This window comes from Magallana gigas, chromosome 1 (genome assembly GCF_963853765.1).
Source record: "Magallana gigas chromosome 1, xbMagGiga1.1, whole genome shotgun sequence".
Taxonomy (NCBI): domain Eukaryota; kingdom Metazoa; phylum Mollusca; class Bivalvia; order Ostreida; family Ostreidae; genus Magallana; species Magallana gigas.
The window spans coordinates 74,795,922-74,816,049 of record NC_088853.1 but is presented as its reverse complement, the minus strand read 5'-3'; the positions used below and the strand labels follow the sequence as shown (position 1 = coordinate 74,816,049).

General features: G+C 35.9%; 2 protein-coding genes across 10 annotated transcripts in view; one reads left to right on the top strand and one right to left on the bottom strand.

Annotated features, from left to right (window-relative positions):
- The window catches only part of LOC117687479 (uncharacterized), a 307,604-nt gene that overhangs the window by 144,325 nt on the left and 143,151 nt on the right, over positions 1 to 20,128 (bottom strand). The gene's annotated exons all lie outside the window — the stretch shown is intronic.
- The window catches only part of LOC109618161 (uncharacterized), a 451,180-nt gene that overhangs the window by 420,626 nt on the left and 10,426 nt on the right, over positions 1 to 20,128 (top strand). Inside the window, exon 11 of the mRNA XM_066087820.1 lies at positions 18,215 to 19,141. Within this exon, the coding sequence (XP_065943892.1) occupies positions 18,215 to 19,141 (927 nt within the window). The remainder of the gene's footprint in view (positions 1 to 18,214; positions 19,142 to 20,128) is intronic.

Sequence of the window (20,128 nt, the reverse complement as noted above, 5' to 3'; positions counted from 1 at the left end):
CCCCCCCCCCCTCAAAATGCTCAAAGACAGGGATCCCCCTCTTCCCCCCCCCCCCCCCCGCCGATGCTACGTGCCTATGATCTTTGTTGGTAGAAGAGTATGTCGTGTCATGCTACATGTAGGCGCTGGCACGATAATGACACCCCCCCCCTCCTCAAAATGCTCAAAGACAGGGATCCCCCCCCCACCCCGATGCTACGTGCCTATGAGCTTAATTGGTAGAAGAGTATGTCGTGTCATGCTACATGTAGGCGCTGGCACGATAAAGACACCCCCCCCCCCCTCAAAATGCTCAAAGACAGGGATCCCGGGAGACCAGTATATAGGTCTATAAATGATGGCGTGAATCTGGTATATGCTTATAAATGATTTACAACACGTATACAATGATATGATAATACAATGATAAATAAACATATCCAAAGTGAATGTCGTGTCAAGGTCGGCGTTGGCACGATACCGAACCTCCACAGCTCAAAGAGTGACCACTATCTAGTTCATCAGATATCCCCCCCCCCGGTTGTGGATAAAAAAAAAATACCAGGTAAAACATTGAACAAGAGCTATTATTTAGAATCGACAAACGTCACAAAGCAATAATTATCAAATGCCGGTAATGAAGTTATCGGCCTTTAGTCGTGCACATTTCTTGTTTGACTTTTAATGTACCCCCCCCCCCCTACCCCCCCCCCCCCCCCCGAATTAGGACTTTCGGGATTTTTGAAAGTCGCCTTTTTTATTTTGCTTGTCAAGATTTTTTAGATACTAATTCAATTTTTTGTATGTAAAATTAAGTCAAATCTTTACTGCGCTAAAGAGGTAAAAAAAAAAGCCTCCCTCCCTCCACCCCCCCCCCCCCCCCCGGTGTTACGTACCTGAAACTTGGAGCTACAAATCTGCAGGTAACATATTTTTTATAAACAAAACCCTATCAATATGAGATCGTAGTATATATACAATGTAGCATACTCTCCTTCAGCATCCGCTGGTTATTTCATGTTTAGGTTGGGGTTGAGGTTACCAACACCGTAACACTGAACTATACGGGTATATGAATATTGGCAGAGAGAGAGAGAGAGAGAGAGAGAGAGAGAGAGAGAGAGGTGTATATCACTAAAAAGGTTAATAGTTTGAGTTATCTCCCTTTTTACACGGAGTCATGACATCGCAGTCTACATGTAGATGAATAGCTTTCAACTACATGTAGTATATACAGTGACACAGCAAGAGATGTCGGACACGGTCTTCCTTGACCCAGGCACGTAGGATCGTTTTTGAGAGTCAGGGAGGAGGACAGACCTACAAACAATTCTAGACATGCAAAACACTGTAACATCGTAATCACGGTATTACTGGTATTCTCATTGAATTACTCTACCTCCTATTATTTTTTACATAGGGGCTTACTTCTATAAACAATAACTAGGGGATCAGATTTCCATTGAAATTGTTATCCTTTGTTTTTTACTAATGTAGATCTAGGAAAAGTTTCCGCTTAAAAAATGGGGAAGGGGATGGGGGTAGCCCCCCCCCCCCCCATTTGATGCTACGGGTCTTTCAGCTTTGTTGGTTGAAGAGTAGGTCGTGTCATGGTAGGCGTTGGCACGATAAAGACCGCCCTTACAATGCTCAAAGACAGGGATCTCGGGTGACCAGTATATAGATCTATAAATGATGGCGCGATTCCAGTGCATGCTTATATAAATGAATTACAACACATATATAATGATATGATAATACAATGATACATGTTATATAAATAAATATATCTAAAGTGAATGTCGTGTCATGATCGGTGCTGGCACGATACCGAACCTCCACAGCTCAAAGAGTGACCACTATCTAGGTCGACAGCTGATTAAGGTACATCATACTCCGCTGAAAAATACCAATAGGATCTGGGCTTTATTTTACGTATAATGCAGGTACGCGGGGTGTTAAGGAAGCATATGGGCAATTTGCCGTCTTATTTTGACTGTTGTATTCAAAATCGTGAAATTAAATAATTATTTGAATAAGATCAAAAACTTAGTAATATCCTTTAAAATAGATGTCAGTGCAATAAAATCGGGTAGTACATCACTGCCACATTGGTGCATTATCACGTGACAACTATAAATAGCTTACATATATTCCTTAACATAAAATGAGATTGAACAACACTACCCCGCGGTTTCCAAAATAAAATAAACATACCAAGTGAAGGCAAAACATCTCAGTTTAATCAAAACCGCTGCTAGAATCCTATGTATTTCCTTATTAAAAAGTTATTCATCCGGTTCTCGTAAAACCTTCCCAACATTTATAAAGTTTGCACGGATAACGGCAAATTGCATTAAAACAACACACAACATGGGATTCTAGCAGCACTTTTCAATTTAAGCATTGATCAAACTAACGATACGTATAAAATTTCAAGTTCAATATACACGGGGTAGTGTTGTTTTAGTCGGATTTTTATATCGTAAACAACGACAGAGGAAAGCCTGGCCGAGAAATAATATTACTTATTAGGTTTGTTACTGACTGTTTAAAGAAATTTGTGGGGTCGGTCAAGTCCATAGAAGGCGAGGCGGAGCCGAGCCTTCTATGGACTTTACCGACCCCACAAATTTCTTTAAACAGTCAGTAACAAACCTAATGAGTAATTTGTTTTGTCGAGGACCTAAAGTTTGATATGTAAACAAACGTTTGTGTAGAAAATCAGTTCAAATAACGTAACGTCCGCCATGTTGCGCTATAAATTTTGACGCTTGCCTTTTAAAGAAATTTGTAAGGCAGCCACGTGACGCGTTTCATCCAATGACGTCGCGACATTCTAGTCCGAGGCAAAACAAAAGCAAATTTACATACCTTTTAGCGAATGATTGATGAAACTAACATCTCCCCCAGTATTCTTATGTTCAATTCTCAATAAATCACACCACAATACTTTATTAGAGTTCTTAGATTAGTTATATTTTGAATTTGTTTACAATGCTTTCTGATCAAATTCACACAACATTCAACTTTTAGTCATGACGTCATCAATGTGTAAATCTACGTAATACAAACTAATTTCTGTCAAAAAGTGTCTTCAGTATCTTTTATTTGTTTTTGGTCTACGTTTCGTTGCTTAAATATTTGAATATGTACATAATAACTAAGATTTGTGATTTCACGGAATTATATGTAACTCAGATTCGATATGCTTCCTTAACACCCCCGCCTTTTTTAATGAAATGTGTACAAATCAAGAAATATGGCGTTACATTCTCAGTTACAGCTAGCACCCTATTTTGATTTTACTTAAAAAAATCCTCATATTTTAAAACACTCAAAGCACGGAATCAGCATCTTGAAGTTTCCTCCCCTTCCCCTTAGTCAACCTCCAACCTACATGTACCCAAACCCGGCAAACAAACCCCCCCCCCCTTTCTAAAAAAAATCTTGTTCCGTGCATGCCACTTGGTTTTGACAAAAAATAGGCCAATTTTTTTGATTAATACATACTTTATCAAAGTGTAATAGAAATAATATCGGTGATATCTTTCATTGAACCCCTTCTCAGTACCATATATTCAAACAGATTGATTGATTACACACGTTTATTATATCTCCGTACCCTCTTTATCTATCAATGCTCTCTATTTGTGTGTATTATTTGTAAATTAGATAAACGGTCTAGGGAAAAGAAACTCTTTTTTAAGGTTATAAGATTCATCGCATAGTCTATCTATATCATGGCATGCGGGGTTCTACCCCCCCCCCCCCCCCCCCGGAAAAATGAACATATATTAATTTATCGCAAATATGTCTCGGACCCCCCCCCCCCCACGTAAACACAGTTATCCTTTGAACCCCCCCCCCCCCTCCCTCCCTGGAAACAAGGTTTCAGGATCGGCGCATACATAGTAATTCTCGCAAATGATTTATTGTTTCTTTAATATCTCTATATATAATGGCAATGGCGGTCAGATTTCTAATTTCATTCAATTTTACGTTTATTATTTGATTTGATTGAAGTGCATATTCTGACTATTCATGACATGTTGCTAAGTGACTTTAGTTCAACAAGTGCGATGTTTGTGCTGCTGAAATAAACACGATTTCCGGTGAATTGATGAAACTTCTTAAACATTGTAAACAAGTCACAGAGTACATCTGCTTCTGGGAAGGAAGATAAAATATGAGAGGTCTTAAAAATATCAAAACAAATTCTGACTAATGTTACTTGGAAATATGTAGACATATAGGATTGCTTTAGAAGTCATCTGTGGCATGAGTTCCGTCTATTTATAGATGACATTTTTGTGTTACAGAAGTAGATCCACCATCACACCCACTGTACAGAAATTCCTGGACTGGATCCACCTCAACCACTCCGTAAATTCCTGGATCCACCACATCTTCTTCTTTCACTAGGTTTGAAATGTTCATATTATTCATGATGTCGTATTCAACCACACCCCCCCCCTTCCCCGCAAACACATAAAAAAAAGTTTTCTTTGAGCATGTACCGGTAAATAACTGAAATATAAATGAGGTTAAATGATTAAGAAAACTATGTTGATGATAAATACATTTATAAGTAAATATTCCAATAACTTTTAATTTTTGAATGATTCATTTTCTGAGGCCAAACCGTGGGACCAAAACGACTTGGGGTCGAAACTATAGGATGCCGAAACGACAAGCATCACTGTGACGTATATCGAACAGACGATAGATCAGAAGCAGCAAAATGAAGGATATTTTTACCCATTTAGATCGATAATGGTTCCCCGTATAAGAAATGAAAGTACAGGTCTGTTCAAATGCTGTTTATATCGTACAATGGGGTCTACCTGTGGAATTAATTATGCCAGCGAACACGGAACGGAAAGTCTCGAATTATCTCCAAACCAACTTTGTACAAATGACTACCGGTAAGTTTTTATTTGTGTTTTACATAGATACAGTGGATGAGAGGAAGAACAAGACAAACATGGTCATCAGGCTACATAATTCCTGTTACCTTTGGGCAAGTGTTATGGTATTAATTCATTCTTTAAGTAAATTAATGTGTACTGGTGTCAGTCTGTCAGATAAAAAAAATTTTAGGGGCCCCTAAAATTGTAAAAACTTTGGGGAGTTGTCTTACGTCAACAAACAACATGTACCGGTACATGTAGATCTCAGTGATTTCAGACTGACCAATCATCAGACAGAACCACTCTGCCCTGGACCCACTGGTGACCTTGGGTGACCCCCAGACCCCTTGATGTAAAATTGGACCCAATGATGTTTAAAAGATAAATAAACCATAAAAAGGATTCTTCTTTTGAAAATTTTGTTCACCGGCCAATGTGATTTTAGATCTCATTAGTCTAAAATATTAGTACAATTCAATCTTTAAGTTGACAGACTAAACGTTTATGAAAATACATGAATCAATGTTGGCTTTCATTATATATGTAGACAGTTTGAAAAAAAAAAAAAATAAAATAAATAATTACTAAATGTCCATTAAAGTGTAAAATAATATGTGAATTATTGTAAACTGGTGGGCTGTATTGCCAGGGTTGAATTTCTGAATAGATACATGTAATTTAATGTTTCCATTAAAGCATTTACGTAGAATATTAGACCTCTATGTGCATGTTATATTTAGGTTGAACTTGAGGACAACATCAATTTAAATGCTTATGTAAATACATTCATGAATCAATGTTGACCTTTATTACTTACATGTACATGTATCTAAGCTGGAAGTTAATATGATATTGTCACTGAAATATTTATTTAAAATATACCAGTATGTAATATTTTGTGGTCTCTTTACAGGTTCCTGGTGTAATGGGATGCAGTAAACTAACTGACTAAAGAAAGAATATATGTGGTATAGTATTCATGTATTGTTACTATTATTATGTAGCTAAACTCTGTATTTTAGGTCACCTGAGTCATTCAGGAGACCCATTGCTATCACAAGTTCGTTGTCGTGTGTCATTCATACACATTATAGTATAGATCTCTTAAGTGGGTATGAGGACAGTAGTCATTGTGTTAGTCCATGGGTAAGAACTGTTGCCCGAGAGCATAGGTCGAGGACATCAATTTCTTACCAAGGAACTGACACTATAACTATTGCCCTCATTCTCATCATTTTGAATGATGACTGGTTTGTTAAACAAGGAAAAAAATCCTTATGGTAATGTCAGGGCTGGGATATTGTCTAATTATCTGCCCCTGGGGACTTTCAAATAACCAGGGTAGGGGGGATAGCCAATTATATGTTATAAGCCAGTTATTAATATCAATGTATAGTATATATCGTTTTGAAAGTTCCCATTATACATATATTTGATAATTAGGTGTGAATTGTGTGTTGATAAAGTTATAGTCTGTTCTCTACCTGGGGTAAAGAAAAACTGCATTTACATGTATTTTGATATGTTTTACAGTGCTACCGTTGTGGCGAGCGCAGCAAGAATTGCACGTACCTTGCATCATTGTCAAGATAGTGTTATTTAGGAATCAACCGACGTCAAAGAATTTGATGAGAGAGAGAGAGAGAGAGAGAGAGAGAGAGAGAGAGAAAGAGAGGGAGGTCTCTGTTTGTAGGTGTGTAATTTCCCACTTTCAAATTTAATGGTTAGACTATATGCCGTATCTGCATCAAATTTTTTTAACTGTTCATTTTTTCCCTTTATTCTTTTTTATTTAGTTCATAATGTCTTACATGCATGCACAGTTAGCTTAAACTGATTGGATCGATATGACAGTAAAGTATGGCTCTTGCTAGTATATATTTATAGAAGCTCTATATAAAAACAAATAAAAACAAATCATATTTCAGTGAGGCAGGTATCGCAGTCTATACTGATAAAGTTTGTTCACGCATTATGTAAATATGTTTGATCCATCGCTAAGAGTACATGTTTAATGGTGAAAGTCAGAGATGGTGAGACAAAAGAGAGTCAGAGCACATGATGGTCAGGAAAGAGAATTAGAGAAAGAAAGAGAGAAAAAGAAAGTACATATTTTGAAGAGAGAGAGAAAGAGTACATGTTAAACAGTGAATGTTAGAGAGAGAGAGAAAGAGAGAGAGAGATAGAGAGAGAAAGAGAAGGTCAGAGATAGAGAGACAAAGAGAGCAAGAGTACATATTGCTCAGGAAAGGGAATCAAAGAAAGACAGAGAGAAAAAGAAAAAAAACATTTTGGAGAGAGAGAGTACATATGAATATTTGCAGTTTTGGAAATAGAATTTGGTATACATCTGTCACCGAGGGGAAAGGGCACTGTAGAGTAAGGGGAATTAACTTGTATAGGCCCAACCCAAGAGACAGGGGGTCAGCCTAGTCAATAGGCTTAAATTGACCTCTAAGTCGAATATGCATAGAGCTATAACTCGAAGGCAGGTTTCACAATTTATTGATTAAGTGATTTTAATTAACTTATAAAATATAAACAATAATCAAATAGAATAAAGTCAAAAAGTACAGGATAAAAATAATTATTTCTTAAAAAGCCAAATGAGTCAGGTTTGAATTAAGCTCAATGTTGCTTAGTCTACTGACGGACTTTGAATTTAGCTCAATGTTGCTTAGTCTTACTGACAGACTGGTGGACAGTCAACTAGATAGTCAGTACAAAGACATAAGCAACATGAGGTAGCGGCCAAAATGAGTCAGATTGAAATTTAGCTCGATGTTGCTTAGTCTTACTGACAGACTGGTGGACAGTCAACTAGATAGTCAGTATAAAGACATAAGCAACATGAGGTAGCGGTTGAAAGTTTCTGACTGCATTGAATCAATTTCTAATTTTGTATTTATATTCTAAAAGATAATAAATAAAATTGCGGTACATTACTCATGATAAATACTCAAAAAGCTTAAGAACAACTCAGAACAATTATATAGACTACCGGTAATTGGGGATAATTAGCAGAGCAGACTGACTCTAGCTAATTACTTGTCATTTGGCATGAGTAAACTCTTAAACATATTTACACAAAATAACACACCATGACACATGTTTATCTACTAATATATAGGTCAAGTTCAATATTGGGTACGATCGAACAATTTTCAACAGAGTTATGGCTTTTGGACAAAGAACATTTCCAGTTATTAGCTCACCTGAGCTTAAAGCTCAAGTGAGCTTTCTGATCACTTTTTGACTGGCGTCCGTCTGTCTGTTTGTCCGTCCGTCTGTCTGTAAATTTTTTTACATTTTTGACATCTTCTCCGGAACCACTTGGCCAATTTCAACCAAACTTGTCACAAGACATCATTGGGTAAAGGGAATTCAAGTTTGTTAAAATAAAGGGGCACACCCTATTTTAAGGGGAAATAATTAAGATTTATTGAAAATTTGAAGATGTTTTTAAAACATTTACTTCTCAAAAACCAATTGGCCAGACAAGCTGAAACTTGTGTGGAAGCATCCACAGATAGTGTAGATCATAGTCCCCGGGGTAAGGTGGGGCCAGGATGGGGATGTTAACGTTTTACATAGAAATACATAGAGTTAATTTTTGAAAATCTACTACTAAAAAGCAATTTGGCCAGAAAAGCTGACACTTGCATGGAAGCATCCTCAAATAGTGCAAATTCAAGTTTACTCAAATAATGGTCCCTGGGGGTAAGGTGGGGCCACAATGGAGGGGGGGTCAACTTTTTACTTAGGAATATAAAGAGAACTATAATATTAAATCTACTCAGAACACGACTGGCCAGAAAAGCTGTAACTTGTGTGAAGTATCATCAGGTAGGGTAGATTCAAGTTTGGTCAAATTATGTTCCCTTGGGGTAGGGTAGGGAGACAATGGGGACTGGTTAAATCTTAACAAAGGAATATATTGTAAACAATATTTTTCTAAAAAGAAACATTTTCTTAGAAAAAGTACAACATCAGTAAAAGCAACCTTAGATAGTGCAGATTCAAATTTGTCAAAATCATATTTTTCAGGAGTAGGATGGAGCCACATGGGGTGAGGGGGGGGGGGGGGGTCCAATTTTACAAAGGAAAACATTTTATATTCACGAAAACTCAAATGTTATAATATATGGTTTTACTTATACATGCAAGCATTTTGACATATTTTTGATTTTTATACCCCCGCAAACGAAGTTTAGGGGGGTATATTGGTTTCACCTTGTCCGTCTGTCTGTCCGTCCGTCTGTACCTGTCTGTAGACGCAACTTTGTCCCCCCTATAGAATTTTTTATCACTGCATGGAACAGTTTGAAAATTTGTACATATGTTGAACACCATCTGAAGATGTGCACCTGCAATTTTTTTAAGTTTTAAGATCAGACAAGATTTAATGAATTTATGACAATTTTCATTTTCCTTATTCTATATATTGTACACTAATGTTGAAAAGTAAGGGAGGTAATCCTTACAGATTTTATTAATTAATTAATAGTATTAAAACACTCTAAAATATATTTATATAAATACATCGAGATGGAGGTTTTTTGTCTTTATGTCTTAATTAATAAAAAAAAATATTTTTTATAAGTATTCTATCAACTGACAATGCAAAGTTTTTGTTTGTCAATGATAAATTCTTAGGAGCTAATGAGAACATCAAAGACAAGTGTGGCTGAATTCATTTGTCCCAAGGGAGCCATTATCTAAGCCATGGTTCAGATGGAGCATGTGTTTAGGGGAAAATTGATAATCTGTAAAACGGGTGATGGTTTTGGGGCTTTTTTAAAACTGTTTCATGTAAACCAAAAGTTTCTATCATTATAAGGAAATAAATAATATCATTATTAATAAAGAAGTTAAACTATTTTTAGAAGTTGTTTAAATTTTTTTGTCAAGTAAATTGATGAAGTGACCCTATTGGGCATTAATTTAAATGAAATTCAAAATTACTGATATGATTGTAGTGTTTTGGCACTTTTAAAATTGTTTGTGATATTAAATTTTCTTTTTTACATATTTACTTTTTTACATATTTTTACATAGTATGGTAATTATGGTAATGTTTTCCCAGTGGGAGTATATTAAATTTAACAAGCTCATCAAAGAAAATCATAGTCCTATGGGATCAATTTTCTGATATGGAGTTCCATTGTGCCATAAGAGAAAGTGAGGAAAATTTGAAACAATTAATTGCATCTGTCAAGACTGTTATTAGAAAGATATTGAAAGTTTTATCAACAGAAGAGCATTGCTTGGCTACTGGTATTTCCATTTACTGCAAAGGGAGGGGTTATTGTCATTTTGTTGGTATTTCTTTAAATCAATTAAATTAAAAAAAAATATCATCTGATACATAAATTTGTAAATGTATTACTGTAAATTGTTTTTATTGTTTTAATTTTTTTTTTACAATTCTAGAATTTTTTTTTGTATGTGTTCCAAACCTTTATTATTCAATTTAAGGTGGCTCTATACACCAGTTTTTGATGACGCAAAAAAGTAATCTGGAAGCATGCAATTCCGGTACTGGCTGATTTAAACTGAGGCGAATTGTATGGGAACCGCTCTTTTGAAAAATTTGTTAAATGAATAGATTTAATTTGATAATTGGAAAATTCATTACGTACAAGTAATGTGATATGTTGCACTGTAGCGCAGCGGGTTAGTTGGATCACTACAAACCAGAAGGTCATGAGTTCGATTCCCGCTGAGAACAATAATTTTTTTTACTTTCCAAAAATTTCTAAAACGTATTTTTTGATTTAATACCATGAAAGAAAATTCTAAACCGGTGAAAATATTTCATCTATAATATACTTTAATGCACATTGATATCGACACCTAACGGGGATGAGAGGGTTGCTTTGAATTTCTCTCAGGTTGGGATACATAAATCCGTTAGCCTAGTCAATGTTCCCCTTTATTTATTTGACTTAGTTTTGCATTAAAGCGAATATATTCACTTATACAGGGCAAAGTCTATAATTAAATATGTATGTATTTATCATTCCAACATTATATTTAGGAAATTTTCTTCAACTCAGAAATGAAAAGTCCCCAAGGTGTTTGGGCCTTGGGACTTAGGAACGATAACCCTTACATGAGGAACTTTCATACCAAATAAATTTTAAAATATTTTTTGTGTTTATTTGCAATGGTTTTCATTCAATTTTTTAAGTCACATTTATTAAAATACATTTTCTTACAACATCAAGCAACTTTTTCAGATGATTTGTCAACAGAGTAAGAAAATATAAAAAATTATGTTTTGGGGAAATACTAATAAAAAATGCAATAATAACATTTTTGAATGTTAAGAAGTGTAATAATTTTTTTATGTGTCCGAAGGAAATATCCATCATATGACAAACAAATTTCTCTCAATTTGTTAATAGCTGTCTTTTTAAAAAATATTTTACAAAAACACGAAAAAACATTAAAAAATTCTTTGAAAATACTTATAGTAACCCTATTATCATTTTAATATTTGATAAGTTTAAGTTTTGTGGTCTTCTATTGAAATTTGGAATAAACTGTGGGTGTATAGAGCTACCTTAATTATTTGTCCTATTTGAAATTAGCCTTGCGGGGGTATTAGTCCCATTAGGACAGTTCTAGTTTAAAATTGTTTAGACTTTGGCTTCTGGACAATTCTTGGGCTTCACAAGTTTGATGTAGGTTTATATCCCATTTGAATTAGATTTTCTTGAGAACTGTAATGCTCAATATGTAAAATGACTATACTGTCATTACTGTGACAAAAAGGGATAAATGATGAACAGAATATCCAGGGAAAAATAATTTTTTTTTTAAATACAGGTTCTGTTAGACTACATTGTTCATAATTTCTCATGTATATTACTCTGTAAAGCTGATTTTATGTTGATTGTTGCTCAGGTGAGCAATGTGGCCCATGGGCCTCTTGTTTGTAGTTTCTGCTCATTTTCTTTGCAGAGGATGAACATATTGAAATGAAATTTGGTATACCGGTTTATTACAGTCGGTTCAAGCATATCTTTTACAACATACACCATAGCATAGCATATCATTGAAATCTCATAGCATAGCTTTAAAATCTCAAAGCATAGCATTAGAATCTCATACCATAGCATACAATCTCATAGAATCGCATTCGTCATACCATACCATACCATAGCATAGCATACAACATTATTTTAACTCGGTTTTCAATGTTTTTATTTAAAAAAATGAATGTTCACATAATAGATTTGTGGTATACTTTTGCTTCTAATTATTTTACTTCGAAATGTGTAGAACTCTTCTGTGTATGGAGGAATTTTTGTTCAAATCTCGTAGCATAGCATAGCATACCATATCATTAAGCCCTTCATTTCAATTTCTTTTATCATAGCATACAAATCTCATAGCATAGCATACAAATCGCATCGCATATCATTAAAATCGCATACCATAGCATAGCATAAAATTGTAAAAGATATGCATGAAATGACTGTATGATAATATCTAGGTCAAATTAGCTATTAAGTACGATTGAACAGTTTTCAACAGAGTTATGGCCCTTGGACTTAGAAAAATTCCCGTTATTTGCAGTTTTCGCTCATTTTCTTCACAGAGGATGATTTATATACATTGAAATGAAATTTAGTATACAGGTTTATCATGATAATATCTAGTTCAAGTTTGATATTGGGTACGATCAAGCCATTTTGGACAGAGTTATGGCCCTTGGACATAGAAACATTCCCTTTTTTTGTAGTTTCCGTTCATTTTCTTTGTGGATGTTTCCAAGGGAGGGGGGGGGGGGCATTAATTAAATTTAGTATACATGTTTATCATGATAATATCTAGGTCATGTTCGATATTGGGTACAAAAGAGCAATTTTTGACAGAGGAAGGCTCTTGGACATAGAAAAATTCCAGTACTAGTTATTTGGAGTACCTGCTCATTTTTTTCACAGAGGGTAAACCGTTGCCATAGTAATCAAGGCCTAAGATGGAACAATAGCAAAACCTACCTTCTTTGAAGCCATATTAGAAGGTTTTGCCCACTAATGTAAACTATCAAAGACATAAAACAGCCTTTGTCCTATTTTCAATTATTTAATTATATCAGAAAATTGATGGAGAAACCAATACTTTTAAAATGTTACCATTGAAACTGTAACAAAATTTTGAAATCAGTTTTTTGTGATTTTTCAATATGCTGAAATGGGAAACTGTTCAATTTTTACATCCATATCAATGTCCATGCTATATATACTTTCTTATGAAAATTGACATCCGTTGCTATGGCAATTTTTACATCCATATCAATGTCCATGCTATATATACTTTCTTATGAAAATTGACATCCGTTGCTACGGCAATAAGGCCAAAAAAAAAGGATTGACCGGAAATCGGAGACTTCACTTTATTAACTCATCTTCAAAGTATTAGCTTGTCTTTAACATAGCATTTTAGATGTATATTGATTTTGCTCTGCATCAATCTCGTAAACTTATTAAAAAAGACAATAGGTTTTGAAACTTGAACATATATTAAGAAAATAACAGTATAATAGTTTGAGGTCTCTTTACAGGTTCCTTGTGTATCAATAAAGAGTGGACTGATGGAGCAAAGAAAGAGTTTATGTGGTATAGTATTCATGTAATATCACTATGTTTGTGTAGCTATATAGTATTCCTGTAAAATCACTATGTTTAATATTCCTGTAAAATCACTATGTTTGTGTAGCTATACTTTGTAATTTTAGGTCACCTGAGTCATTCAGGAGACCCATTGCTATCACAAGTTCGTTGTCGTGTGTCATTCATAGACATTATAGTATTCATCTTTTAAATGGGAATGAGGGCAGTAGTCATTGTGTTAGTCCTGGGGTAAGATCTGTTGCCCAAAGGCCTAGGTCGAGGACTGCATCAATTTCTTACCAAGGAACTGACAATATAACTATTGCCCTCATCCCCCATTTGATGGTTGATCTGTAAAAAAGAGTAACATATCCTAGTGGTAATGTCAGGGCTGGGATATTGTTTAATTATCTTCTTGGGAGAGATTTAAACAATCAGCCAGGGTGAGGGGGATAGCCGATAATATATCATAGGCCAGTAGTTAATATAAATAACCTCATATTTGGAAAGTTCCCATTTTACATATATTAAAAAAGTAAAAGCAGCAAGAGTACAAGAGTTTAGCTGAGAGAGAGAGAGAGAGAGAGAGAGAGAGAGAGAGAGAGAGAGAGAGAGAGAGAGAGAGAGGAGAGAGAGAGAGAGAGAGAGAGAGAGAGAGAGAGAGAGAGAGATTCATATTAGTTAGACAAACAGTTAAAGTCTGTTCTCTACCTGGGGTAAAGACAAAACTGCATTTTACATGTAGTTTATAAATTATCCATTGTAAATAAGAGCTCAGTTTAGATAGTGTCACATTCCACAAAAAAGTTACAATAGGATCAGACAAAATGCAAATTTTGGGTAAGCCTACTTTTCTAAAACAGACCTAAAACTAAGTCATGGTTATGTTGGAGAAAGGAACAAAGAAAACAGAGTATATATTTTAGCAGAAAAAATCAGAGAGAGAGAGAGAGAGATAGATAGTATGTACATACGTCTCATTGAGAGGGAAATAATACCCCAAAGGCGGGGAATACATGTTGGAAAGACTGGAATAAAGAGCACTTCTATTTCCTTAACAGAGAATGTCTGAAAATAGTAAACATTTGAGAGAGAGAGAGAAAGATATGTTTAATGAAGAATAACAGAGATAGAGAGAGCAAAGAGAGCAAAAGTACATGTTCGCTAGAAAAGTGAATGAAAGAGAGAGGGAGAAAGTACATAATTTGGAGAGAGAGTCAGAGAGTGGGAGAAAAAGAGCAAGAGTACATGTTAAACAAATGATAGAGAGAGAGAGAGAGATAGAGTGAGAGAGGGTGAACATACATCTGTATGATAGAGAAATAGACACAGAAAGCTGGTATATATGTGGGTAGGACTGGGAGAAAGAGCATGTGTATTTCCTTGAGAATGTCTGAAAATACTAAATATCTGAGAGAGAGAGAGAGAGAGAGATAGAGAGATAGAGAGAGAGAGATATTGATGAAGAATGTCAGAGATAGAGAGACAAAGAGAGAAAAAGTACATGTTGATCAGAAAACTAAAAGAGAGATAGAAAGAGAAACCAAGAGAAAGTACCTATTATGGAGAGAGAGAGAGAGAGAGAGAGAGAGAGAGAGAGATAGCTTAATGAAGAATGTCAGAGATAGTAAGACACAGAGAGCAATATACATGTTGTTCAGGAAAGGGCATTAGAGGAAAAAGAGAGAAAGAGAAAGTACATATTTTGGAGAGAGATAGTGATAGAGTGGTAGAAAAGCAAGATTACATGTTAAACAGTGAATGTTACACAGAGAGAGAAAGAGAGAGAGAGAGAGAGAATGTTTAATGAAGAATGTCAGAGATAGAGAGATAGAGAGACTAAGAGAGCAAGAGTACATGTTGATCAGAAAGTGGATTGAGAGAGAGATAGAAAGAGAAAGTACCTATTAAGGAGAGAGAGATAGAGAAAGAAAGAGAAAGTACATATTAAAGAGAGAGAGAGAGAGAGAGAGATCAAAGAAGAATATCAGAGAATCAAATAGAAAGAAAGAGAAAAAAAAATGACATATTTTGGAGAGAGAAAAAGAGAGAGAGAGAGTATGAGAGTAAGAGTAATGTTATACAGTGAATGTTACAGAGAGAGAGATAGAGAGAGAGAATGTTTAATGAATAAGGTCAGAGATAGTGAGACAAAGAGACCAAGAGTACATGTTGATCAGGAAGGAGAAATAGAGACAGAAAGAGACAGAAAGTACATATTTTGTAGAGAGAGAGGGGGAGAGAGTGAGAGAAAGTTAAAAAGTGAATTTATAGAAAGAGAGAGAGGGAGAAAGAGGGAGATATATTTTTAGCAGTGAAAGTATGATACAGATAGAGAAACAAGAGAGAGGGAGAAAGTCACCAATGTTTAGCAGAAAATGTCAAAAAGAATTTTTTTAAAGTTTTAACAAAAAAAAAATTATCTTCTGGTCAAGTGTTTTGATTATCTGATGATATTAGACCATTAGTTATGTATGAATCAACATATATTGTTATTTCAAAATAAAGTCTGGTTTAAATTGATATATTCCTTTTACTCAAAATGATATTATATGAATTAATTATAAAATAATTTTGAACGAATGTGGTTGACATAATTCTAAAACACTTTATTTTTATTTAACAGGTTGTGATTCAAAGATATAGACATGTACACAGCAAGCTCCACATACAGTACACATAAGTGTTCTAAGTGTCCGGGGGACACAGAGTACCATTGTGTATCGTGTCCATGTGATCTGTGTCCCCAGTGTAAAGAGAACCATGTAAAAGATCTCCAAACAATAGACCATGATGTTGTGTCACACCGTGATAAAATCAACTACATCCCAACACAAGAGATCTGTGTGAGACATCCTAGCCATGTTTATATAAAGTACTGTGAACCTTGTCAAGTTCCTGTGTGTGATTCTTGTTCCGACGACCAATCGCACAGATTCAAAAGTTTTCTCTATGGCCAAGGACACCACGAAATTATGGATATACAAATAGCCTATAAAACAAAGCAACAACAACACAGAGGAACCATTCACACCATCAGAAGTGAGGCTCTCTTTTACAGACCTGTTCTCCTGCCACAAATCAAAACTGATTTCAAAACCTGTCACACAGAATTCTCCCTCTATCAATCAGAGATGTTAACAAAGGCCCAGACACTGAAGAATCTCATTAACAAAGTGAGAAAAGATTTCATGAAAAATGTGTTTTGTGACTTTGATTTCAAACACAGATGTTTAAAACAGATGATAGAAATGAGCAGACATATTGTCAGCCTTCAGGAATATGAACTCAGATATGTACAGCCAGAATTCACATTCAGTGCACTACAATTCCTCTCCTCCATAAAGACAGCCCTCCCCCAGATACATCTTACACTCCACACCAGCCAGCTCTCCATGACTGAGTCACTCAACAAGGAGGATGTGATGGAGTCACTGAGTGCAATCCAAATCACAGAGAGAGGAAACCGACGCGTAGGAAACCAGTGTCTGCTGAAACTGACGTCTGGTGCTGAGTTCCATCAATCTCTCACAGTGACAGGTGTTGATTGTTGTTATCACATTTCCTGTGTGACATCAGACCGGGTCTGGGTCAGTGCTAATGATGACAATCTCATGTTGACAGACACAACAGGTGTCCGTCTACATCGTGTGGAGGATTCATGGATTGGTGATAGTGGATTACACACAGTGAACAGTGAGAGTGAACTGATTTATATAGATAGGAATTATAACATCAACAAACTGTCAAAGGATATGAAAACAACCACCACATTTATAGAGAGAACAGACTCTACATGGAGACCACGGTGTGTGTACTGGTCCCCGTCCACTGGGGATCTACTGGTCGGGATGGATAACGATGATACAATAACAGGCAAGGTAACCCGGTACAACCAGAGTGGACAACCCACACAAACCATACAGTACCACAACACAGGATGGGGACTGTATAGTAGACCTCTCTATATAACAGAGAACAACAATGGGGATGTCGTGGTGTCTGACTGGTTTAGTGGTGTAGTGGTGACAGAGCGTGGAGGAAGACATCGTTTCTCCTACACAGGACATCCATCAGGATCAGAACTAGAGCCACGTGGAATCTGTACTGACGCGCTGTCACACATCCTGGTGTGTGATGGTAGAACCCACACAGTACAGATGTTAGACAGGGACGGTCAGTTCCTGTCACATCTACTGATAAGACCATCAGGGATATTATCACCATGGGGCCTGAGTTATGATGTCAACACTCACCGTCTCTGGGTCGGATCAGAGGTCAACAACACATTGGTTATATACAGGTATATCACCAGACAGGACGCTCTGACAGGTAAGTCTGAGTCATTATCATTGTAAATTATATAATATGTAGTTACAAGTCAGACATATATAGGATGTGGTCTTTATCATTTGTCAATATAATGTTAGTACATATTTATTTATAAACAATCAACATCACATACTCAAGTATAAATACATTACATGTCTGTTAAATAATTGACTCATCACATATATGTGTATGTTCTTCAGTAATAAATGAATGAATTAATTAGATACATGTTTATATGTTCATTATTAATTGATAATGATAATTGATACATTATAACAGACAAAAATTGCTGTACCAATCATTATACAAGATGTGATGTTTGTAATCAATCTGTTCCATCTGACTGTTTGTGTCTGATGTTTGTAGATCTGAATCAAGCCACTGCTGATGTGATGGAGTCACTGAGTGAAATCCCAACCACAGGAACAGAAAAACCACAGCAAGGAAACCAGTGTCTGCTGAAACTGATGTCTCCCCCCAAGTTACTTCACTCTCTCACAGTGACAGATGTTGATGGTTGTTGTCACATTTCCTGTGTGACATCAGACCGGGTCTGGGTCAGTGATAGATATGACAATCTCATGTTGACAGACACAACAGGTGTCCCTCTACATCGTGTGGAGGATTCATGTCGTGATTATAATGGAGGATTACACACAGTGAACAGTGAGAGTGAACTGATTTATATAGATAGGAAATATAACATCAACAAACTTTCAAAGGATATGAAAACAACCACCACATTTATAGAGAGAACAGACTCTACATGGAGACCATGGTGTGTGTACTGGTCCCCGTCCACTGGGGATCTACTGGTCGGGATGGATAACGATGATACAATAACAGGCAAGGTAACCCGGTACAACCAGAGTGGACAACTCACACAAACCATACAGAACGACACCACAGGACTGGGACTGTATGGAAAACCTTACTATATAACAGAGAACAACAATGGGGATGTCGTGGTGTCTGACTCTAGTGCTGTAGTGGTGACAGAGCGTGGAGGAAGACATCGTTTCTCCTACACAGGACATCCATCAGGATCAGGACTAGATCCACGTGGAATCTGTACTGACGCGCTGTCACACATCCTGGTGTGTGATTGGGTAACCGACACAGTACAGATGATAGACGAGGACGGTCAGTTCCTGTCACTGATAAGACCATCGGAGATATTCTCACCACGGAGCCTGAGTTATGATGTCAACACTCACCGTCTCTGGGTCGGATTAGGGAACAACAAGACGGTGGTTATATACAGGTATATCACCAGACAGGACGCTCTGACAGGTAAGTCTGAGTCATAATCATTCACATTAATTAGATATAGATAACTAAGACACACAGTCCGTGTTAATTATCAGTCAATAAGATACATGTAAGACATGTTTATCTGTGTGATTGTTTGTCAGTATAAACAGCTCATTGTTACAGGGTTAGTTGTATCAATGTCAATAAGTAAATGTACAGTTATATTTAATTGTATTTAGTTAATTAGAATAAATGGTCATTGTAATTAATATGATGAGGCATGTAATTGTAATTAGTTATTTTGTTACAAGTTAATTAAATTGGTTTAATTAAATAGATAAATATTAAAGCATGTGTCAATGTTATCAGTTTACACTTTTAATTTGTAGATGTAGCTCTATCATTGCATACAATGTATGATATTAATTAATTAACAGCTAATTAATGACTTGTTGTAGATGAACACAGACCCCGTCGTGATGGGGACGCCATGTTCAGCTCAACACCAGCCGTAGAATGGAGATAGCTGGGATATTGACAGGTTGTAAATGTTTCTGTACAAATCTAGTCTGCTCTCAAAACCATACATTTTGTTTGTCACTTTGTTCAACATCTGCAGCTGAAATTGAGCTGTGTATAATTCACATTGACTGTAATACTGACTCCTGTTTATTTCACACTTTGTGATCATCCAAACATGGCTGTCTGTTGCTGAGTGTGGAATGTTATACACATTTTGCTTTGCTTAAAATGAATTATCATCAACATAAAATAAATATTTATATGAAGTCTACAAAAACTGGATGTAAAAAAAAATGAATGATTAAAATTGTAATAGATCTTTTTCAATTTGAACATTTTTGGTTATCATACCCCCGCTCTGAAGGAGAGGGGGTGTACTGTTTTACCCTTGTGTGTCTGTCTGTCTGTCCGCCCTTTTGTACATCCGTCTATCTGTCTGTAAGAAAAAATTCTGTCGCATTTTTCTCAACAACTTATCGTTGCCCGTGCTTAAAACTTCAATAC